General features: G+C 36.1%; 1 protein-coding gene across 1 annotated transcript in view; it reads left to right on the forward strand.

The window, feature by feature from the left end:
* Positions 1 to 2,074: 2,074 nt before the first annotated feature.
* The window catches only part of LOC148952120 (uncharacterized), a 97,040-nt gene continuing 77,086 nt past the window's right edge, over positions 2,075 to 22,028 (forward strand). The window contains exons 1-2 of the mRNA XM_089089564.1: positions 2,075 to 2,213; positions 20,370 to 21,541. Coding sequence (XP_088945690.1) covers positions 20,393 to 21,541 — 1,149 coding nt within the window. The 5' untranslated portion in view covers positions 2,075 to 2,213; positions 20,370 to 20,392. The remainder of the gene's footprint in view (positions 2,214 to 20,369; positions 21,542 to 22,028) is intronic.

Consider the following 22,028-nt stretch of genomic DNA (forward strand, 5'->3'; position numbering starts at 1 on the left):
AAGAGCAGTAGGACTATGCAGGTTATCAAAATTGCATATATAAAAATATCAGGAATGGCTTGAAGGATATATTTCAAACTTTCAGGTAGTGCAGGGAAGGGCAAAGGGACTTCAAATTTTTGCTGAGAGGAAGGCTAAAACTTTTGTTTCCAATCCATATAAGCGTTTTTACAGGGTAAGCCCACGTCGAGTTTTTACACGTCAATAAAAGGTAAATCCAAAGAAACTATATGATACGAGCTTGATACTAAACTATTATACTAAAACTATGTCGATTAAAAACGAACAAAATTAACTAAAATAACGATTTAAAAAAAAAGATTTTTGAAAGAGAAGTCAAGAGCAACACTAAAACCTAAGACGAGTAGAAATCAAGTCCTGCGATTACTTAAACTTAAAACGAACAGAAAGTACAATCAATCAATAAATGAATTCCAAACCAATTGAAATTGATACAGATGATAATATCAAACATAAAGTTCGCAGATACTGCTAAAGAGCAAATCCTAAAACAAAGAGAAAGCTAAATGAAAAGCGTAGTCAAGTCGAACTTAAAACCAAGGGAAATTAACACAAACAGGAGTAGGGATAGCGCCCTCTAAATTTTCTAAACGCCATAACGTCATTTGCACTTTCCTGAAAGTATTTTTTTTTTTTCATTGTTGTAATATTGAAAAACCAAAAATTTCTGAGATTTCCAGATATTGATATCATTATTAAACGATCAATTTACTTCTATTACTTCTTTCAAGTCTTATCGACTTTTATGGTTATTTTATTTTATTTTTGTCAATGCTTTGACAAATAAAAACCACAATGTTAAAAGCAAATATCCTTTCCAATAAATTAGAGATGACCTTTAGAAGGTAGTCCTACTCCTCTTTGTCTTATTTTCTCTTTGTTTCAAGTTTGTCCTGATTACACATTTTAATTTCTGTTTGGTTTGCGATTCACCTATAGCATTATCTGTTATCATCACGCTAGATGTGATTATTCGTTTTAAGTTTTGTTCATTTTAGGTTTCTTTTGTAACCCACCTTTTCTGATTTTTTTTTTTCGTCTGTAACTCGATAATGCGATTGCTAAGTTGCAACGGTGTTAGAGAGAGAGAGAGAGAGAGAGAGAGAGAGAGAGAGAGAGAGAGAGAGAGAGGGAGGGAGGGAGAGAGAGAGAGAGAGAGTTTGAGAATGCGAGTACATTTTACTTGCACGGTACTGGCCGAGACATTAATTATAATGTGACCATAACATTTCACGATCCTCATTTTTTTTGCTCACAGTGTCATACATGTTTGACCGGTCTTTCAGATACTGTTCCAAGTTTTTTTTACTAATTTTTGGGTTTACTAATTTTTGACTCAGTTTTCGATTAATTTTACTGATTTTTACCTAGGTTTTACTAATTTTAGACTTATTTTTGACTCAGTCAAAAATTTCGGGGGGGGGGGGTTAAACCGGGTAAACCCCCCCCCTGGATACGGCCTTGGTTTGTAGTTACACAGAGGTAATTATTTAACAGCAGATGAAAAATTGAAAATCGCAGAAAACACTAATTTATATAAAAAACATAGGAAATTATAGAGACCATCTCTTGATTTATGTGTCGGGGGGGGGGGGGGAATAAAATGTTCGAAGGATCCTCTCAATCCTAAAGGTCTTACGGGGGAAGCAAAATTTCTTAGAGGAGGAAGCAGCTAAGATTGCTTCAAATCCAATTTTTTACTCTGTTTAAAACATATTTTTTGACATATTCAATGTTTAGTTTTAATCTTGCGGGGTGGGGGGGGTCCTCTCTTCTATACAGTATTCACTATTAGGGAAAAAAACATATAATTCCTGTCACAAATGAACTCCCGAATTTTTCGGATATCAACTGCTTAGACTGTTCCAATTCTCCGAAAATGCAGCGTAATGGTTTGGAGTTTTTCCGCTCGACGATCTTCATTAAATCAGCTACGTCATTTGCACAAAGAGGGGTGGAAAGGCGGGGGTTAGAGACACTGGGGGGTGATCGCAATATTGATCTCCACCCTGAAGCTGTAATCCACCCTAGCAGTAGTGCCGCCGTTTTATGTGGTGAATGTGTTGCTGAATTAACAAGTTGATTATTAGAAATAGTCGGGTTTCTCCTTTGACGGATTTGGTATGAGATTGAGTGCGGATATACATATTTGATGAATATCTAATTTTTGTGGTGTCGTAATAAGATTACGGGTAAGATAGTTTTGTTTTGAATAAAACTCTAGCCTATTTTCCAGTAGACTAGGCTATAAAATTGAGCTTATCTGTCTTGATTCAGGCTTATGTGCTGGGATTTTTCAAGGGAGTAAAGGAGGCATATTCGTAAAAACAGGCAAATTTTACGACTAAAGTGAATATACCACTCGATGCCTTTTTTTATGCTATTTACAAATATAATAAAATTTTTTTTCGTAATTTAATTTTAGCCCCTACCCATATATATATATACCAATCCAGGGTTTTTATTTGCACATTAGGGGGGGGGGGGAAGTTTAAACTTACCTCTCATTTACATCAGAAATAAAATTACTAATTATAAGCATAAAGGGTTGGGATGCTGTCAAACTGGAAGCGACTTCTGAATCTAATGATAAAAGAAGTATATTATAGCATTTAGTTCAGAGAAGCCATTGAAGGTTACCTTATTTTAAAGAGCCCATTGCGGTAAGATTACGGTAAAGTTCTACCAAATCACATTATTGAGTTAGGAATAAAGTGAATACACCATTCGATGCCTTTTCTTATGCTGATTACGAATATAATAATCATTTCTATCGGAAATGAGCCCCCCCCCCTATATATACCTAACCCTGAATTGGCATATATAGGAGGGGGGGCTGAGATTAATTTCCGATAGAAATTATTATTATATTCGTAATCAGCATAAAAAAAGGCATCGACTGGTGTATTCACTTTTGTCCTAACTCAATAGGCCTAATATGATTTGGTAGAACTTTACCAAGATTACAATTTCGTGGCTTTTTGCTATCTTAGACTTTTGACCCGAGTAAAATAAAATTTCACAAACGAATCTACCACACGAATTGGGGTCTGGCAAGGTCTTTTCAAGTACATACCTCCGACCATCCTCCTCCCTCCTCATGTGTTGAAAAAAATGTTCTGCTAAGCAACTGAAATTGACAGAGGATATATACTTGGAAATTAGGTTATGGGGAGGTGTTTTCTGAATCCTGAATTAGGTTATGGGGAGGTGTTTTCTGAATCCTGAATTAGGTTATGGGGAGATGTTTTCTGAATTTTGGAAGCCCTTTGTCATGTTTTACGGTAATCGAGGCATACTCTCGAGTCGAATTTGATTATTTCTCGGTAGATCACATTTCCTATCAGAATCCGTGAAGTCTAAAAAGTAGACAAGGGTATGATGAATGGGAGTTTGAAATAAGCTCCCGGGTTCTAATTTAGGCTGTATATTTATTCATAAAATATTAATTTAGGTAGCTTTAAGTTTGTCCAAATTTGCGAAAAGCCGCTAAGCTGCAGTTTTACCTTTATTGACTCAGCTACTGCACCTCAGTTACTGCAAAAGAATTACGTCGTTGTCCCTAAGGTAACTTGTACCTACCTCAACAACCTTCCAATTACAGAATATTTCAAGCCATTTAAATATAATGATGTACAGATATGGTCTTAAAAACATATTTCGGGTTAAATTTAGGTTTAATGAATTGCAATAAGTTTTATTCGCCTAACTCAACTATCTTCCATGATAACCCTAAACTAGGGTCTTGTCAAAATGACTAAACAGCAGTAAATGACAACTTTCGCTTATTAGTAGCTTCAAAATTACAAAATTACAAAATATAATATTTTACACAAATAAGATTATTTGATACTGAGGGGGGCTAATATAAACCGTTCATATAGCCATATGCGCCCATAAGCTGAATTCCAGGGGGGAAACCTCGTCTAATTGACACTTTTAATGCTATATTATAGAAATCTCAGAACAAAAATATAAAAAAAGGCAGCATCATTCAACCGGGGGGGGGGCCGGCGCCCCCGGCCGCCCTTACGGGCGCCCATGATTATAGCCTAATCTATTTTGTTAGCCTGCATTTGATTTTTTGTAACCACTTCTCTCAAAAATATAGAAAATACAGCTTAAAAATGCGAAACTATAATTGTCATATACAGGACACATTGAAATGATCATAGAATATCCGAAAACTAGAAAAAATTCACAGGAAAATTTTGCATTGTTGACCCCTCTCTCAGAAAAAATTTACGATTCCTCCCTCCCTAAGGGGAGGGACATGTGTGCACCTACTAAAATGGACATATGTGTGCACCTACTAAAATGGACATATGTTGAAATGTGTGATTGATTGACTTTCCTAGCACATACACTTACGTAGGCTTATAGGGATCCACTAAATATAGGAATACCCATAAAAAATTTAATGAAAATAAACATCCATAGGCATCATTTCTCTATTTGAAATTTGCTGATATACAAGGCTCTTGTTATTAGCCTTCTGTATGCAATTGTTCATTGTTTCACCAGGTTAAGAAAATACCCCCCCCCTCCTTGGAAAAAAACCATCGCGGAAAATTCTCCCTCGGAAAACCCTATCCTAGAAAATACTCCCCCCCCCCGCGGCTGGTTGGTCTCCAATCACTTTCGACTTATAAAAAAAGGTCTTAAATTCTCAATTTCTGATCTAATGAGCACCCTCTGAAGTTTGCGACCGTGAGGTGGAGGTGTGGATAAGGAAGGGACAGTCCCCCTCCTATGTGGAATGAATTCTGTTCATTTTGGGGTTTAATGTTACTCTTTACTTTCTTAATAACAGCGTAGACCAGAAATATTCCCAAAAAATCGTAAGGGAGTAGATATCAATTTCACATTTTGATGCTTGTTTTGAGTTTCTTTCGTACCCTCCCCCCCCCCCCCGAACAAAAACATGGTTACGGCCCTGGGAATCATACATCAATTTCTACATCCACCCTCCCCTCGTCTCTTCCTTAGAACTGATTCTGTATTTATCTGTTGGCTCAATAAGAGATAGGATGTTTTGGCATTGAAATGCACCCTTTAGGGTATCTCCCTCCCTCTCAAACTACAAAACAATCAGAGAACCCTATTGTAGAAGTTTAAGTGCCCAACTTGTCCATTGCTTGCAAATAGTATTTGTTATTGGGAAACATTTTCACGGAGTTCTGCAGCGGGGGGGGGGATTAAATTTTTGGGAATAATTTATATTTTTAGTGTGTTTTTTTTCGAGGGGGGGGGGGGTAAACGTCTAGAACTAGTAAAAACACCTACAATAGAATGTCATACTTGCAAGGTTTTCAGTTTAATGTAGGAACAATGATTATAAAATTAAAACAAAAATATTCAGTTGCGTTTTGCTTCCTTGAATTTTAATCTTCTTATGTAATTTTTAAAACGGAATGTGTATAGTGGACAGGGCCGTATCCAGGATTTTTGTTTAGGGGGGGGGGTTACTAATTTTTGAATTTTTTGGGGGGGTACTAATTTTTTACTCAGTTTTCGACTAATTTTACTGATTTTTACCTAGGTTTAACTAATTTTCGACTTATTTTCGAGTCGGTTAAAAATTTCGGGGGGGGGGGTCAAACCGGGTACCCCCTCCCCCCCTGGATACGGTCTTGATAGTGGAAGTCTAGAAGAGTGCTTGTTGCCCTAGGGTTACAAACTGATCCTCACTGCATTAGAGAATTAATTTTTTTACTTTGATGTTTCTTTTTTTTATCATGAACTTAATCCAAAGAATTCATTTGATTCAATTTTCAAAGGAAGTTCCTCATTTGCTTTTCATAGCAATTAGACCGCAGAACCCTTATAAAATTACAAATTAGTCATATTGGATAACACCCTGCTGGTAAATGTTTGCAATCGGAAATTCGAGTAAAAAAGCCCAAAAAGGATGCGATTTTGATAGATGTTACAACCCAAATTGATCTGCTCATATGGTGATGTAAACATTCTCATCAGACGCGTGCGCGATCCCCTCGGTTTTACCCAAAGAGGGGGCAAGGCAACAATATGTTAACAGCGATTGCGTCTTTGATTAATACATGAGATTAGCTTGATGAGGTGGCTCTTAAATTTACAGTTCAGGTGACCTTTTTGGGAAATTCTAAGGTGCTATCTTTATAAGGATGTGACATAAGAATAAAACGAACAGCTTTCATTGGATTGGTTATCTTATAATGGGAACAGCATTCGTCATTTAAAAAACAGGACTGAATAGTTTAGGATAATGTGTTCATAAATGCTATATTTTGAGGGGGGGGGGGGATGAAAATTGTTTCAGGGGAAAGGGTTCAAATCTCTCAACCTTATTTGTTAGACCTACATTCTCTTAGGGCCTCTCGGATCTTAGGGAATGAAGGCCCTTCCCTTGTCCGTAGGTATGTTAGGGTTTACAATTGTTTGAATATCCAGGTCTCTAGGGATGAATTGGGCACAGATGGGGGCTGTATCTCGGCCGGTGAAAGACTATTGAGAGTATTATAAATGAGTGTATTTTTTGAAGGATTACTTACGGAATTTTTCGCACCTTAAGCGAACATCCTGTCTTTTGGGGTTGGTTTCGCGTTTTCAGTAAAGCACTCGTTTTTTGAATTCTACAAATATCAGGAAATATCACGGGTCAGTTTATTTGAGCTGGCTTTCTGGGTATATCTTGTCTAATCTAAGAGACAATAATTTTTGTCCGCTTTGAGTTTAAACTTTGATCTTTACTTCCATAAGGAAAATCTATTTTTTCTTTTTTTTACTAATTTAGTACTATAAAGCCCTTTTTAGGTAGATACTTATGGTAAAGAGGGGAGAGTTTCTTTCGTCCTCCGAAAGGGGATAGTGCCAATGTTAAGATTTTACTATTTTTCATTATTATTTTTCATTTTCAATATCATGTATTAACAAAAAAAAAAAAAAAAAAAAAAAAAAAAAAAAAAAAAAAAAAAAACAATGCAAACTACATCGCCTTCAAATGTGAGGCATAATATGGAAGGGGATATATTTTTTGGATACTTCGATATTTTTATTACTAAGAGCTGCTGGATAGATACATTAGCGGAGGGGGCGGGTTAGGCCCATTTACCTCAGTTTTCTCCATATTTGTTGTTTTTTTCTTTTTTTGCAAAATTTCTTTTTTATCCCCCCCCCGTAATTTGGTTCTTGCGCACGTGGCTGGTTGCCGCAGTATATGTAATTCATTTTTGGTGTATTTTAAACAGAAACACAATTAAGTTGTACTTATGTTATGCTAACGAAATAAAAGTTAATTGTTTTTGCTTCTTTTTTGTGTCTCCTTGTCATTGCAGCGGAAATGGAACTTAAACTGTTTCCTTATCAAAAAATGATCAGTGGCATTTAATTGAAACTTCGAACTGAAATGAGAACATATGCTGAACGAAAACACAGCCAGTCGCTAAGCGAGCGACACTCGACAAAAAAGACAGTGCGTGTCCTTGTATATATATCATCATGACTTGGGGTTCAATCCGTCATTTTGATTAACAGCCGGCCGTGACGTGGTAGGGTTTCCGGGGATAGCAGTCTGCACTTTCAAACGTTTTCTGATGTACATACTCAGGAAATGAAAAACTTGACAGGCTGAAGACTTGCTATACACTTTCTGATTCTCTTTTTTGTAAGGTTATATGTAGAAAATAGAAGTAGTCCAATGATTTATGTTTCGGCTCTCATTTATTTTGGTTTGTCCTATAAATAGACTTTCGAATATTAAAAGTATTACCTATTCTTAAATTATGATACTAACTGATGCAGAAAGATGGTCGCCCTAGGAGCGTTAATGTTTGCTCCTTTGCGAAAGTAGGATTTAGCTTTGGGGAGGGTGCATCCGCCCGTCCCCCTCCCTTGTGTGCTGGCCTGCTTAGATAGGCTTCCAACCTAGTGTATTCTTTGAAAAAATAAATAAATAAGAAATAGCGTCCAAAAGAACTGGATTACACTCATTTGTAGATTCCTAGGAATTTACATGAAACGAGAATTGTTTAAATTCTAATACTTCGAAAAACATTACAGAAATAAAAAAAATTAACATATGCCCCTAAAATAATTATTAGTATCCCAAATACTTATTTCCAAGAATTCGAGGTAGCACGAAAAAAATGTGTTATGTCTCATTCCATGCATAAGCGATGCAGGCAAATTTTTCAGGAAGGAGATAGGTGTTACCTTAGGCTTTTTTTTTACAGTGATTTGAATGGGAGTATTTCTAATTATCGTACATTCATGCATTTTCAAATGGATTTTGTTCCTTAGTAACGGAGGGGCATTAAACCCATGGTCCCCCTGCTGGCGTCCATGATTCCATGCTAAAATGTACTTAGAGACAGATAATTTTTATAGCTGGCTTTGATTCGCCTGTATATTTGTGATTTTAGGAAATGATATTTTTTGCGATTAGTGTCGAGCAGATGGAGCCACCAATAGGATTATTTTTGTTTTAAATTTAATTGGTTTGGATTCTAAGCCAAGAATTTAAGCATGAATTTTGTTCTGGGCAATGGGCACAAATTTGAATAAAATAGAAAAAAAACGAATCGTATGATTCGTTTTTAAGAAATTTTAAGAAACATCTGAAGAAATTTTAAGAAACATCAGAAAGTTTTGATATTTGGGAAGGGGAAGGGCCTGAAGCAGTCAAAATCCGGGAGGGGGCAAAGTTGGAGCCAATCAAATGAAAATGACCGTGAAAACTGAAAAATGAGCCATATAGCACCATAAAGGTGAAGATACACTAAAGCCGTGGTTCCCAACCGACTTTGGGCCATGCCCCAGCCGGGCATTTCTAAAATCCTGATGCTCCCTCGTGGTATTTAAATTATGAAAATTTTACGTGTATTCACAAGTTTTGGTCGTTCGTTGCTCATATTGTATTCTAATGAAAAATGTTATCTGGATACATCACCTTTTATACGATGCATAACATCTTGGCAATACTATCATTCTCTTTTTGCTCTTTAAATACATTTGAATGTGAGGTCATTCATATCAAAAATATATTTTTTTCAAAATTAAGGCTCTAAAGTATAGTCAGCCAGTGGGTGCACGTCCTGCCCATGACCCATCAAAATATTGCCATGCCCCATCCGTGGGGCCCGAACCGAACGTTGGGAATGACGGTACTAAAGAAAATTGACCCGTTTCTGTGAATGCTTGAATTTTGCAGGCTTATCTTGGTTTTGATAAGATTTTTTGAAGATACTGAATTTCAGCTGGGGGAGGCAAACGGGTCGGGGGGCGGGAGGGGGGGCAAACCAAAGTATGAGAGGGGCAGTTGCAAACTACGCCCATAGTTAATTACGCCCCTGTCCCGGAGGTACTCGCTCCTTTTCTAACAGATAACCTTATTTTTAAGTGTTTCAATTCTAAATCTTATTCGAAACTTTCGTTACGAAAACAGTTTTTTAATTCTGTGAAGATTTGGATATAATTTAATTTTGATCTGATTTAGCTTTCCAAAAACCCAAATGTGTTCTGTTTTTCTTTCAAATCAGTAAAGCAATAGTTTAAAGAAAACATTCACTTATATAATTAATAAGTGTTCCTAACTGTCACATCTGAGAACAATCGTGTGATGATATAGGCTATAACATGTTTTTTTCAGTAGTCTACTAGCAAGTATTTCTCATTATGCAGTCAGTAGTTACCGATTCATGCAAATAAGTGTACATTACGTTTTTTTTTATGCATGTCATCCGACAGCCTCAGCCTCTGCTGCTAATATTATTATAGATAGGCTACTTATATGTTATTAATTAAAAAAGTTTTTTCGAGGGAGGCAAAGAGCGAAGTTGAAACTTAAAACGAACAAAAATTATTACTTCACAGCCTATCTAACATATGTCAAACTAATGCAAATAAATCAACTGGTGGTATTTCCGTATGTGTAGGATTACAGAAAACTAGCGCTTTACTAAAACACAAAAGCCAAGTATAAAAACAACAATATTGATTTAGGAGTCAAAAGTAAATATCGCTATATAATTAAAATTATCTTAAAAACTTAGGCATAAAAATAATAAGTTTAAAGTCATTGAACATCATATAAAATAATGGATTGATATTGCAGGTAGAATCATGGTTTCACGTAGATTTGCTCGGAATGAAGAACAAATAAGCCGTAATATGAACTATGAAAATCTAGTTATCAAACAGTTCGTGTTAACGAACTGTAAGTAAGGAGCGACCCGGCTCAATAGTAACCAAAACTCTAGAAACCGGGTTTATGATATCAATAGATACATAAAAAGAATCAGATTTCAACGTTGATTTCAAATATATAAATTTCATCAAGTTTAGTCGTACCCATCAAAAGTTACGCGCCTGAGAAAATTTGGCTGATTTTCAAAAATAGGGGGAAACACCCCCTACAAGTTATAGAACCTTAATGAAAATCGCACCATAATATTCAGCGTATAATAGAACCCTACTATAGAGGTTTCAAGCTCCCATCTACAAAAATGTGGAATTTTGCATTTTTTGCCAGAAGAAAGATCCCGGGTGCGTGTTTATTTCTTTTTTTGTTGTTGTTTTTCCCAGGGGTGATCGTATCGACCCAGTGGTCCTAGAATATTGTGGGAGAGCTCAATGGAACGGAAATGTAAAGTTCTTGTGCCCTTTTTAAGTGAAAAAAAAAAATGGAGGGCAACTAGGCCCCCTCCCACGCTCATTTTTTTCCCAAAGTCATCCGATCAAAATTTTGAGATAGCCATTTTGTTCAGCATGGTCGAAAATATGATAAATATGTCTTTTAGGATGACTTAATACTAATTGGTTTTTGGTATAGTATTGGTTATTGGGAAGTATACAGACGTTTTCAGGAGGTTTTTTTTTTTTCTGGTAGTGAGGGGGGTGGGTGGGTGGGTCGGGGGTTACATTGCAGGATCTGCACAGGAAGAGAGTTTTCATGGGAGAAGGGGACTTGCCATGAAGGGGACGCCGGAAATACCAGCGTTATTTATTGGTGCTTGGGAAGTATATAGACATTTTCAGGAAGGATTCTATTGTCTGGAAGATGGGGCTGGAGGATGGGTGGACTTGGGAGAGTCTGTCTGCGGAGGTATTTCTTTGGCGTAAGTGACATTTCTATGAAGGTGTCACTGGATTTCCAAACATTATTAAAAAAACCATCAGAAATTAAATTAAAAAAAACAAGTTTTTTTCAACTGAAAGTAAGAAGCAACATTTGAACTTTAAACAAACAGAAATTATAACGTATATGAGGGGGTTGTCCCCCAAGTCAATACCTTGCTCTTTATGCTACAGTTTTTTCAGTGCTTTCAAAAAAGCTATCTATTCTAACTAAACGGCCTTTGTGATTCTGGGGTTTGTGAATTAAATTTGTTTTTAACTTTTAACGTAATGAGCAAGGTATTGACTAAGGGGAGACCCCCCTCATATACGTAGTGATATGTACGTAATAAAAAAAAACAATAAAAAACAAGCGATACGGCTCAATAGTGATCTAAACTTTTAAAAATGGAATTTTGGTATCAATAAATGTATCAAAAGAATGGGTTTATAATGCTGATTCTAAATATATAAATTTTATTAAGTTTAGTATTACTCATCAAAGGCTACGAGGCTGAGAAAATTTACCCGATTTTTTAAAGAGGGGGGAAACATCCCCTACAAGTGAAAGAGTTTTAATGAAAATCACACCGTCAGATTCAGCGTATCAGAAAACCCTATTACATAGGTTTCAAGCTCATATCTGCAAAAATCTGCAACTTTGTATTTTTTGCTAGAAGAAAAATATACGAATATAGAAGTTAGTTACGTAAGTTAATTTGTAAATTACGTCATAACCAAATTTAGAGACATCTATTTAGCAAAAGAAAAGTAAAATTTTTATGCAAATTTTGTTTACTTATTCAATGACGGTGAGCCAAAATAAAAGTTGCATTAACTAAAAAACGATCGGAAATTAAATAAAAAAAAAACACTTTTTTTAAACTGAAGGTAAGGAGCAACATTAAAACTTAAAACGCGAGCAGAGATTATTCCGTATATAAGAGGGACTGTCCCCTCCTCAACGTATTGCTGTACACGTTAAAGTTTGACTCTCTCTCAAAACTTTATTTTTTAAAAAAATAAAAAAATTTAGCGTAAAGAGCGAGGCGTCGAGGAGGGGACAGCCCCTGTCATATACGGAATAATTTCTGTTCATTTTAAGTTTTAATGTCGCTCCTTACTTTCAGTTTAAAAAACTTGTTTTTTTTATTTAATTTCTCTCTATAAAACGGAGGATTTTAAGTTGTGATACAAATCCTAAAGCGAGTTTGTTGATCTAACACGAATAAGATTCCTTCACTTCGAACTTGTCTACAAAATAATCATGAAATGCCCTTTTCAGATCCAAAACGACAATCAATCATTGAACTGAGCTCATTGTGCAGAAGTGATGCCAAATTAAACGAAAAAACTAAATAAAACAACAATCTAAAAATGCTTTACTTTATACTGTTAAAAGTGTCCTTAAAAGCTTTACTTTTACCGTACCAAAACTCCTATATTGTTTTGTGTTTTCAGTAAACCACTAGTTTTCTGTAATCGTACAAACATAGGAAAATATCACCAGTTGATTTATTTGCATTAGTTTATTCATATATGTTAGATAGGCTGTGAAGTAATAATTTTTGTTCGTTTTAAGTTTCAACTTCGCTTTTAGTTCCCTCGGAAAAACTTTGTTTTTTCAAATTAATCTATCCTTGTTTTGATTAGAATTTAATTTAGAAACAACGCTGACCTTTTCTATTTATCCGGAATAATTTCTGTTTGTTTTAAATTTTAATGTTGGTCCTTAGTTTCAGTTGAAAACTTTTTTTATATATAATTTCTAATCACCTCCAGTCCAGGGGAGATAAGACACCTCAACCCTTATTAAGGAGCCTAACTAATAAGCCGTGCAAGAATTGAAGGAAAAATAAGTTTAGAGTGGAAAAAAAAAAATCAAAACATAGTGCCGTTTATTTTTGCAAAAAAAAGAAGAAATAGATCTTTGGGTAAAATTTTACTTTAGCTACTTTTGGCTATCTTGGAAATGGGTTGGGCTAGGAAAATGAAACTTTCAGGGGTGGGTCTACAGGCTAAAGTATGTCCCGGGAAGGTATTTTGAAATACCTACCTCCACTCCTTCTCCCTCTAGAGGGTCCTGAAATTTGCCTACATGACAGGTCTATACCAATTGAAATTTTGTCCAACAAAATTTTACCTTAATTTTCAGTTATCAGTCTCTTTTTCTCTGGCTTTAGTTCTGAAAATGCAATTCCTGTTATTTGAGTAGAATTTTAAACCATATCAATGTTTTTTTTTCAAAATTTAGGAAATGTATTTGCATATCTTAGGGATAGATGGTATCCCAGCCTAGGTAAATTTGGTGAAGGAAAAGAAAATAGTAATAGATACAGACTTTTGCAATTTTGTAGGTATAAAAATCTAGTTATAACCAATACGGTGTTTGGTCATAAAATGGCTCATAAGTTAACAAGGTATTCACGTGATGGTAAGACAGCAAACCTTATTGATTATGTTATAGTAAACCAAAGACTGGCAGGATCAATACACGATACTAGGGTATAAAAGAGCGTTATTATCGATATTAAAAGTAAAGATCACCATCCAGTATTGTCTGGGGTTCGTTTAATAATAAAATTTCGGAAGGATAACGACCTCCCGGGAAGCTATGATGCTGATAGACTCTAGGGTGAGAATTTGAGATAGACTTTCCAGGAACAGTTGAATACTACACTGAAGAGTTTAAAAGTTGATAATGTGGAATATGGTTGGAATAATTTTAGAAAAATATTTGTGAAGTTGCTGAAGGTGTCTTAGGGAAGAAAGCTAGAACTGCAGCTAAGAATATTAGTGAAAAAGCTTTATATTTAACAGAAAGGAGAAAGGACTTGTACAAGAATTCTCTGAGTGATAGATCATATGAAAACAAAAGGAATGTAAAGAAAGTGGAGAAAGCATTAAAATATGAACCAAGAAGGTGTGAAACAGAAGCCAAGGACAAAGTTGCCATAGGCATAGAAGACGTATTTAAACGGTACAATAGTAAAATATTGTGTTTGTGTGCTAACCAATTAGGAGGAAGTAATCAGTCTTGACTTGTCGAAGTTAAAGATAGGAAGGGGGTCGCAATTAGCGATAAGGAAAAAACTAAAGCGAGATGGGCCGAACATTTTGAGAACTTGCTTAACCGAGATAGAGTTGCAGGAAAAAATATAGAGGAAATTGAAAAAGTTTGTGATTCCTTGGATGTGAAGGATGATTTGTTTTGTGAGGAAGAATTAGCGATAGTATTAAAAGGATTAAAGAGTAATAAGGCTTCAGGTGGTGATTGTGTGATAAATGAGTTTTTTGAACATGGTGGCTCGGTGGTTAAAAATAAGTTATTGAAGATTATGAATTTTACTTTTGAAAAAGAGGAAGTACCTAACGATTTTAGGAAAACTTTAATGAAGCCACTTTATGAGAAAGGTGATAAAAGCGAGTGGGGTAATTATCTAGGAAATAGTCTGGTCTCTGTAGGTAGCAAATTACTTAGTAATATGATACTTTTTACACAGAGAGATGCCGTAGACAAAGTCTTAAGAGAAGAACAGTGCGGTTTTAGAAAAGGTAGAGGATGTGTCGACCAAACTTTTATTCTTAGGTTAATAGTTTAGAAGTGCCTCAGTTTTGAAACGCCTTTGTTCCTCATTTTTATAGACTATAAGCAAGCATGCGATTCTATCGATAGAAGATTCTTGGTATAAGTTTAATCCTTGTATGGTATGCCAGACAAATACATTAAAGTGATTAGTGCTATGTACGAGAATAACAATGCTGCGGTTAAGGTAGGAAATGAGGTTAGCAGCTTGTTTTGTATAGAATCATGAGTTTAGCAGGGCTTTGTTTTATCTAAATCTACAAAGATGACTTTTATGGAAATATTCTTAAAAAGTACAGGAAAGTTATCGAGATACCCCGGAATTAAACGGGGAGGAAACAGCTTTCTGGATTTAGATTATACTGATGATTTAAGCATCCTAGATGAAAGTGTGAGCAAAATGAATGAAGTTTTAGAGGTTTTGCGAGTTCAGGGTGCTAGAACTGGTTTGAAAATTAATGTTAGGAAGACTAAGTCACTAAGTTACTAGGAATAAGTGAAGAAGAAAATGTGACGTTGGGTAATGAAAAGATTGATCAGGTGGGCAGCTTCACTTACCTTGGTAGTATTATTGGTAAAGATGGTGGGAGCAGTGAAGATATTAAAAATAAAATAGTCAAGGCTCAGGGTGTTTTTCACAGTTAAAAAAGTCTGGAAGAATAGGAAGATAAGTCTGCTAACCATGGTTATAATATTAGAAGCTACAGTGCTAATAGTGATCAAATATGGTTCTTAAGCTTGGGCACTCCAAAAAGCAGATAAAGATTTGCTAGCTTTTTTCCAGAGAAATTGCTTAAGGATTGTTCTGGGTACCTGGCTGACTGACCATAGGCTATTTCAAACAATAGGCTATACGAAAAATGTGGTCTCTCTAGGCCTATAATGAAAGAAAGGTTGAGGTGGTTAGGGCACGTTGTGCGGATGAAGGATGACAGATTGCCGAAGATTGTTCTTTTCGGCCAACCATCTAGGGCTAAACGGAAAGCAGGTCGTCCCCGTCTGGGGTGGGAGGACGTCGTAAAGAAAGATTTAAAGGAAATGGAAACTTCGTGGGCGGGTGTGAAAAGGGAGGCTTTGAATAGATTGGGGCGGAGGAGGAGCATGCGTAGCTGTGTTGGCCTCAGGCGGCTTGGTGCTGCGGTGAGTTGTTAGTAGTAGTAGTAGTTATAAATTGAGTTTGAGCAAAGTTGTGAAGCTGAAAACATTTTTGTTGTACTTCATTTAAGTGGAAGATCTATTTTGGTAGGTTTTACTTTTGTAACACACAGATTTTTAAAAGTCATCGAAGGTCAGGACCCTCTAGAGGGAGAAGAAGTGGAGGTAGGTACTTCAAGATACCTTCCAGGGACATACTTTAGCCTGTAGACCCACCCCGGAAAGTTTCATTTTCCTAACCCAACCCCCTTCCAAGATAGCCAAAAGTAGCTAAAGTAGAATTTTACCATTCTTTGTTCTAAAAAATTAAATCTAGTCATTTAAGAAAGTAGCTTCAGGCGAGTAGCTTCGACACAAAAGGTTAACTGAGCCGACAGGTTTGTATATCGACAAGCTTGCGAAAAATTTTGCTAGATCAACAGAAATGTGCCTTTAGGCTTAGGGAATTTTTTGATCTGTCCCTAAATAAAAAGCCACTCATTACTCAAAAATGAATGGAAATTTCAAAGTAAATCATTTCTTGTGTTGGTACGATAAATGGTATTACAAACTAAGTTTGTTTTCATTTCAAAAAATTTGGGAAGAATTACCTGAATACTTCGTACAGAACTGTTTTCATTTGTCTTTCTTCCTCTTTGGATACGGAATCTTACGCATGGAGGGAATATTACGGTGGAATTGTCAAGTAAATAATTTGAATAAGTGAATATAATAATAAGTAATCCTTCTTTTAATATATAACTTTGAGTGGTTCCAGAACCACATGCCTACACTTCTCCAACCACTTAGTGGCAAGGCGTTGGGGTCGGGGCCGTAATTTGATATGGGGCAACTTCCCCTCCCAGACCTCAATTTTCCTCCAGACCTCAATTCTCCTCCAGACCTTAGTTTGCCCCTCCCCCTCCCAGTTGAAATTTAGTTTCCTCAAAAATGTTGTCAAAACTAAGATAAGCCTGCATAATTCAAGCACCCACTTAAACAGGTCAGTTTTTTTAGTGCATCTTTACCTTTTTTATTACTTATATACGGCTAGTTTTTCAGTTTTCTCTGTCATTTTCACTTGATTTGAGAAAATTGGCTCCAACTTTGACCCCCCCTCCCCCACAGAATTTTGACAAAATTAGGTCATTCGTTAGGATATGTATTCAGAGATCTACTCAGAATGTCGTTGCAAACCATGAACTGAATGACCTCTATCCCTATTAAATAAATATGCTTGACCAAATACCTTCCTGGGACATGCTGTAAAAAGCAAGTGCATCACATTTACAAAAACAGTTAAATAATCTAAAAATTATCGTATAGAAGGGAGAGAACCATAAATGAAAAAAAGCACCCAGGTAGAAATCGAACGCAAGAAACTCCATTTCAAAGTCGAACGCTGTACCAACAGAACCACGCCTCTAACAAGACATTTGATATATTAGTGATTTTATCTTAATTGCGTTGCTTAAGGGGGGCATGGAGGAGGAACTTACTCCAAGCTTTTTTACTTAAGGAGTGACATCAAAAGTATTGTTTTTTTGTGCTCTATCACACTTACGGATGGTAGAACTGATAAACATCACGTTGATACGAGCAATAGCTTTCAAATGAGCCATTAAACGTCACTCAAAAAATTACTAGTAGCCCACTAGCCCCAGCTTTTCCACTTGAGACATGGTACCAAAAGTGTCGTTTTTAGTGCCATTTTGAACTTGCTGATGGTTGTATTTATAGGAAGAACGTAAATATGAGCAATATCTTTTATATGAGCTACTAAAAATCTGTCTAGATACATGCGACACCAATACGCTCAATAACAATGTGTCAATACCGATACGTGTGATATTAATACGTCCGATATCGATACACTGTGTAACCCTTTCTTCAGGGGCCATGGAGGGTCATATCATCACCAAAACCAAACATATTTGGCCTTTGAACTATGTTGAACAAAATAGCTATCTCAAAATTGTGATTGAATAACTTTGGGGGAGGGGCTAATTGCCCTCCAATCTTTTTAGTCACTTAAAAAGGACAGTAGCAAATTTAACTTCCGAAAATTTTATTTTCCTTGTTATTAAAGGAGGGGGGCTGTAATTTCCAATAACCAGGTTTTCGACCGTGCTGATTCCAATGGTAGACTTTTCATTATGATCGGACTTCGTTTTCGAGGGGTTTCAGACTTTTTTTTTGAAATCATCATAAAATTCGTCTTTTAAGACGAACTGAAATAATAGTTACCATTCCTGAATCAGTGTCAGATGGCAATTTTCTAAATGCGGTTCTTAACTTTTGGTTACTATGGGCAGTGGTTCGGTCTTTACTAGGTTGCAGCTACCGCTGCAACCATGATAGCGCCTATGCGCCTATAGCCCCTTCTTCATCCAAGTAGAACCTGTTTCTCTGACTAATCCTAATGAAATGTCGCAAAACATCATGAAAATATAATACTTTAGAAACAAATTTGGGCTATATATTTGCACATTAGGCGGGTGGGGGTAAAGTATAATGGACCTGTATGCAAAATGTCTTCGGTGTAACGATCTTGCATATTATGAAGTAAGAATTATTTTCTAATTTCAAACTGTCCAAATACTTTACCCCCCCCCCCTTTATGTGCAAATATATAGTCCACATTATATATTTCCCATCTATTCTGTCATTGTCTTGGTCTTGTGTCATACTGAGCTGAAAGAAACCAACGAAAACAAAGAAATGAATATAAAGACGACAAACGGGTCTACGGCAGTTAAATGAAAGTGGAGAGACAGCAAAAATCCAACGAATATTTCGCCCGTATATAACAAGGCGTCTTCAGCAAAAAAAAAAGAAACTAGAAGGTAAAACTAAAAATATATAACTTAAACATATATACAAAACTAAAACAAACTAACGTAAAATATATAATATACAATTACTTGCATTTACAATTTGCAGCTACCTTCATCAAACCACGAAAGTAGTTCAGTTACTTTGGGGGTTTGATGAAGGTAGCTGCAATTTGTAAATGTAAGTATATATATTTATATATTATTTACATATTGCAGTTTTAGTTTCTATAGTTCCTTTTTTTAGGCTCAAGAAGCCTTGTTATATACTGGCGAAATATTCGTTGGAACTTTGTTGTTTCTCTTCGTTTTCATTTACTGGCCATAGGCCCGTTTGTCGTCTTTATATTCATTTCTTGATCTTTGTCATGGCTGGTCAGTTCGGCTTTACATTTTTTATAAGAAACTTAACAGAACTTAGCATAGGCGCTATAACATACAAGTACCTTATTCTAAACAATCTTTTTTAAGCTTTAGCAACTAATATATCATGAAGCCTAAGAAGAAAAAATTGTTGGGTATTTTTTCCTTGTTATTTTTTGTTTATATGATTTTTGAATTTTGTTTCTAAACAGGAGCCAGATTTATTCTGTTGTCATTTTGGGGGCAGAAACACTCCAATAATTTTATATTATAGCATGGAAAATAGTGGCATTAAAATCCTGAATTAAACAAAAAGCGTTTTTCTCGTTTCTGTTTCTGTCGGAACTCCTGTATGTTTATTTTATTTACTTAACATTTGAAAATCAATGATGAAATTTGTAATCGAAGACCAATTCAATTTATATTCGTATTTATTTATATATTACGGAATTGTAGTCATAAATACTCTCTTCATTTAAGCATATATTCTAACTCTTGTTAAGACATCTTTTTACTTTGTTTTTGCAACCCTTTCCCAAAACGCAAGAATCGTCTTTCCCCACGTGGTTCTTAGTATTTTGTTAAGATTTATCTGCCAAAAAAAAAACAATCTTTCTATCAGTTTTCATGATCCTAAGAGCTATCTGGCATTAATATCTCTTTCTTGTCGGAAAAAAGAAATTTGCGAAACCATTTATATTCTCTGCGTCCCCAAAGCTCATTTGTTGGCAGGGTTGCCAATAATTTTTTTTCTAAAATAAGTCCCATGTCGACTAAAGTGTTTTTCTGCTTTCCTAGTTCCTTTTTGCTATGCTTGTTTTTTTCAAGACTTCGAACTTGGTCTTTATACATTTATTTATCTAATTAAATTTTAAGAGCTCCTTTAACCTGACAAACACCCCTTCCCCTCAAAACAAACAACAACAACAAACTTGAGAGTGTCTCAGACCAAAAATTAGGAGTTTCTAAACATATAATATTGATAGAAATAATGTGCAGGTGGTAAACTTTTTTTGGTGACAGAAAGCTTTTATTTGATAGAAAGTGCGCAGTTTTTGCCGGTGGCTGTTACGCATGGTTTACTACTTGGCTCTCTGTTCAATAATCTCGGTCGTAGTTACTATGACAACGCTTTCAAATTCTGACGTCATTTTGCAGTTTCTCTCTTAAACATAAACTTGGCTTTATGTTGGAAGTCATGATGCGTGCGCCTTGTCGAAATAAATTTCCCATCCTGGCTCCAGAGATATAGTTTTTGTAGAAACGCACTCACGGAAGTGTGTCCTTCCAGACATTTGTGCGTTGTTTTCATGTGTGAATCATGTTATCTCTTTTAGGTGACCCAGCAACGGGAGACACAATGGGTGATGGACAGAGTAGCAGCAGCTCAGGATCAGGTCCAGCTGGGGCAAGCTTTTCATTGACTTCCCCTGGGCTGTTTATGCACGACAGCTTAAGTTTCAATTTGGGACTTGGCTTCCACGATGATCCGAGTAAATCGCTACCGCCTTTTAGTACTTTTGGCGTTGAAAGTGATTTTGAAGGATTAACTGGAAGATTACTTGACATAGGACTGCCTGTTGTTTCTGGTCAAACATGGGACTTCTATGGAGAAAGTCTTAGTGCTCGTTTAACGGATTTGTCTAATCCTAATACGCCAGGGCAGCAAAATCAGAATGGGAACGTTCAGTACAGACCTTGGGAGAGTAAAAATGACCAAGGGAGTCCCACAATACTAGAGCTTGGAAAAATTGAGGCCCCACCTTCATCAGAGGCTTCCCAAGCTACAACTAACAATTTTCAGGACACATTTGCTGCACTTAACAATCCTCGACTGCCGTCTTTTCAGTCGCAGTTTCCTGCGTACATTCCTGGTCAAGAGCCATCTTTGCCTCATACTATACCTGTGTTCTTACAACATCCTCCGACTAGTTTACAAAGTGCACCGCCTTCGACAAAGGAACCAGCTCCTTCAAATTATGAAGAAAAACATATCACTTTGTTGAGTGGAACAGGAGGAGCTATAGTGACTCCTAACAAATCTCCGACTATAGTACCTGAACGAGCCAAAGAAAATAAACCATTTCCCCCCCCTCCTCCTCCTCAAACTGAACATTTTCTGTCGAGACAGTTCTCAGAGAACCCCAGGATAACATCAAGTCCTGTTGAAAAAACGGATAGGAGGAGGAAACCTAGACTTGAACTGTCTGCCTTAGAACAGCCCGGAGAATCCGCTGCCCAAGTGCCATCGATCTCAAGCTCAGAAATGGGTATGATGTCTGGGCTTGTTGAAGGATTTCGTTCCAATAGTATGGTTATGTCTGACTTAGATTCAATACCAGGATGTGATGATGATAGACCTGTAAAAAAGAAACGAAAACGATGTGGTGAGTGTGCGGGCTGTATGAAAAAAGACAATTGCGGGGAATGTGCCCCCTGTAAAAATGATAAAAGTCACCAAATTTGTAAAATGAGACGATGTGCCAAATTAACTGAAAAGAAGCCAAAGGTATGTATTTTTTATCTTTTACTTTATTCGTATGTCGTAGATATATATTGCGCATTTTTAACTTGCCTACTACTTTTGGGAACGAAGCAAAAATAAGGGAAATTACTATTTTGACGAGAACTAAATCCCCCCCCCCTCTGTCACTGTGTAATTCTTCATTTCTTCAAAGGCGCGTTTGTTATTATTTTAGTTCACTTGAGTTTGATTTCTGTCCTTATACTCCCAGTTTGAAACAATGTCTTTATTTTCTGTCTGCGTGCTCCTAAATGCAATTCGTAAGTAGTACTCTAACTTCATTTTTGATAGGCCTTCATTTTTCGTACTGTTAAAAGAAGCTCCCCAATTGGGTATTTATTTGGTGGTACTTCTTTCTTAAATAGCCTATATTTCTTCAAAATTTGTAACTTTCTATTGCTACAACAGTATAAGACTATCTACAACATGACTATCTACAACAGCTCACAAAACATAATTGTTAACAGACAGT

The sequence above is a fragment of the Artemia sp. Qi Xiang Cuo genome, chromosome 5 (genome assembly GCF_049724085.1).
Source record: "Artemia sp. Qi Xiang Cuo chromosome 5, ASM4972408v1, whole genome shotgun sequence".
NCBI lineage: Eukaryota > Metazoa > Arthropoda > Branchiopoda > Anostraca > Artemiidae > Artemia > Artemia sp. Qi Xiang Cuo.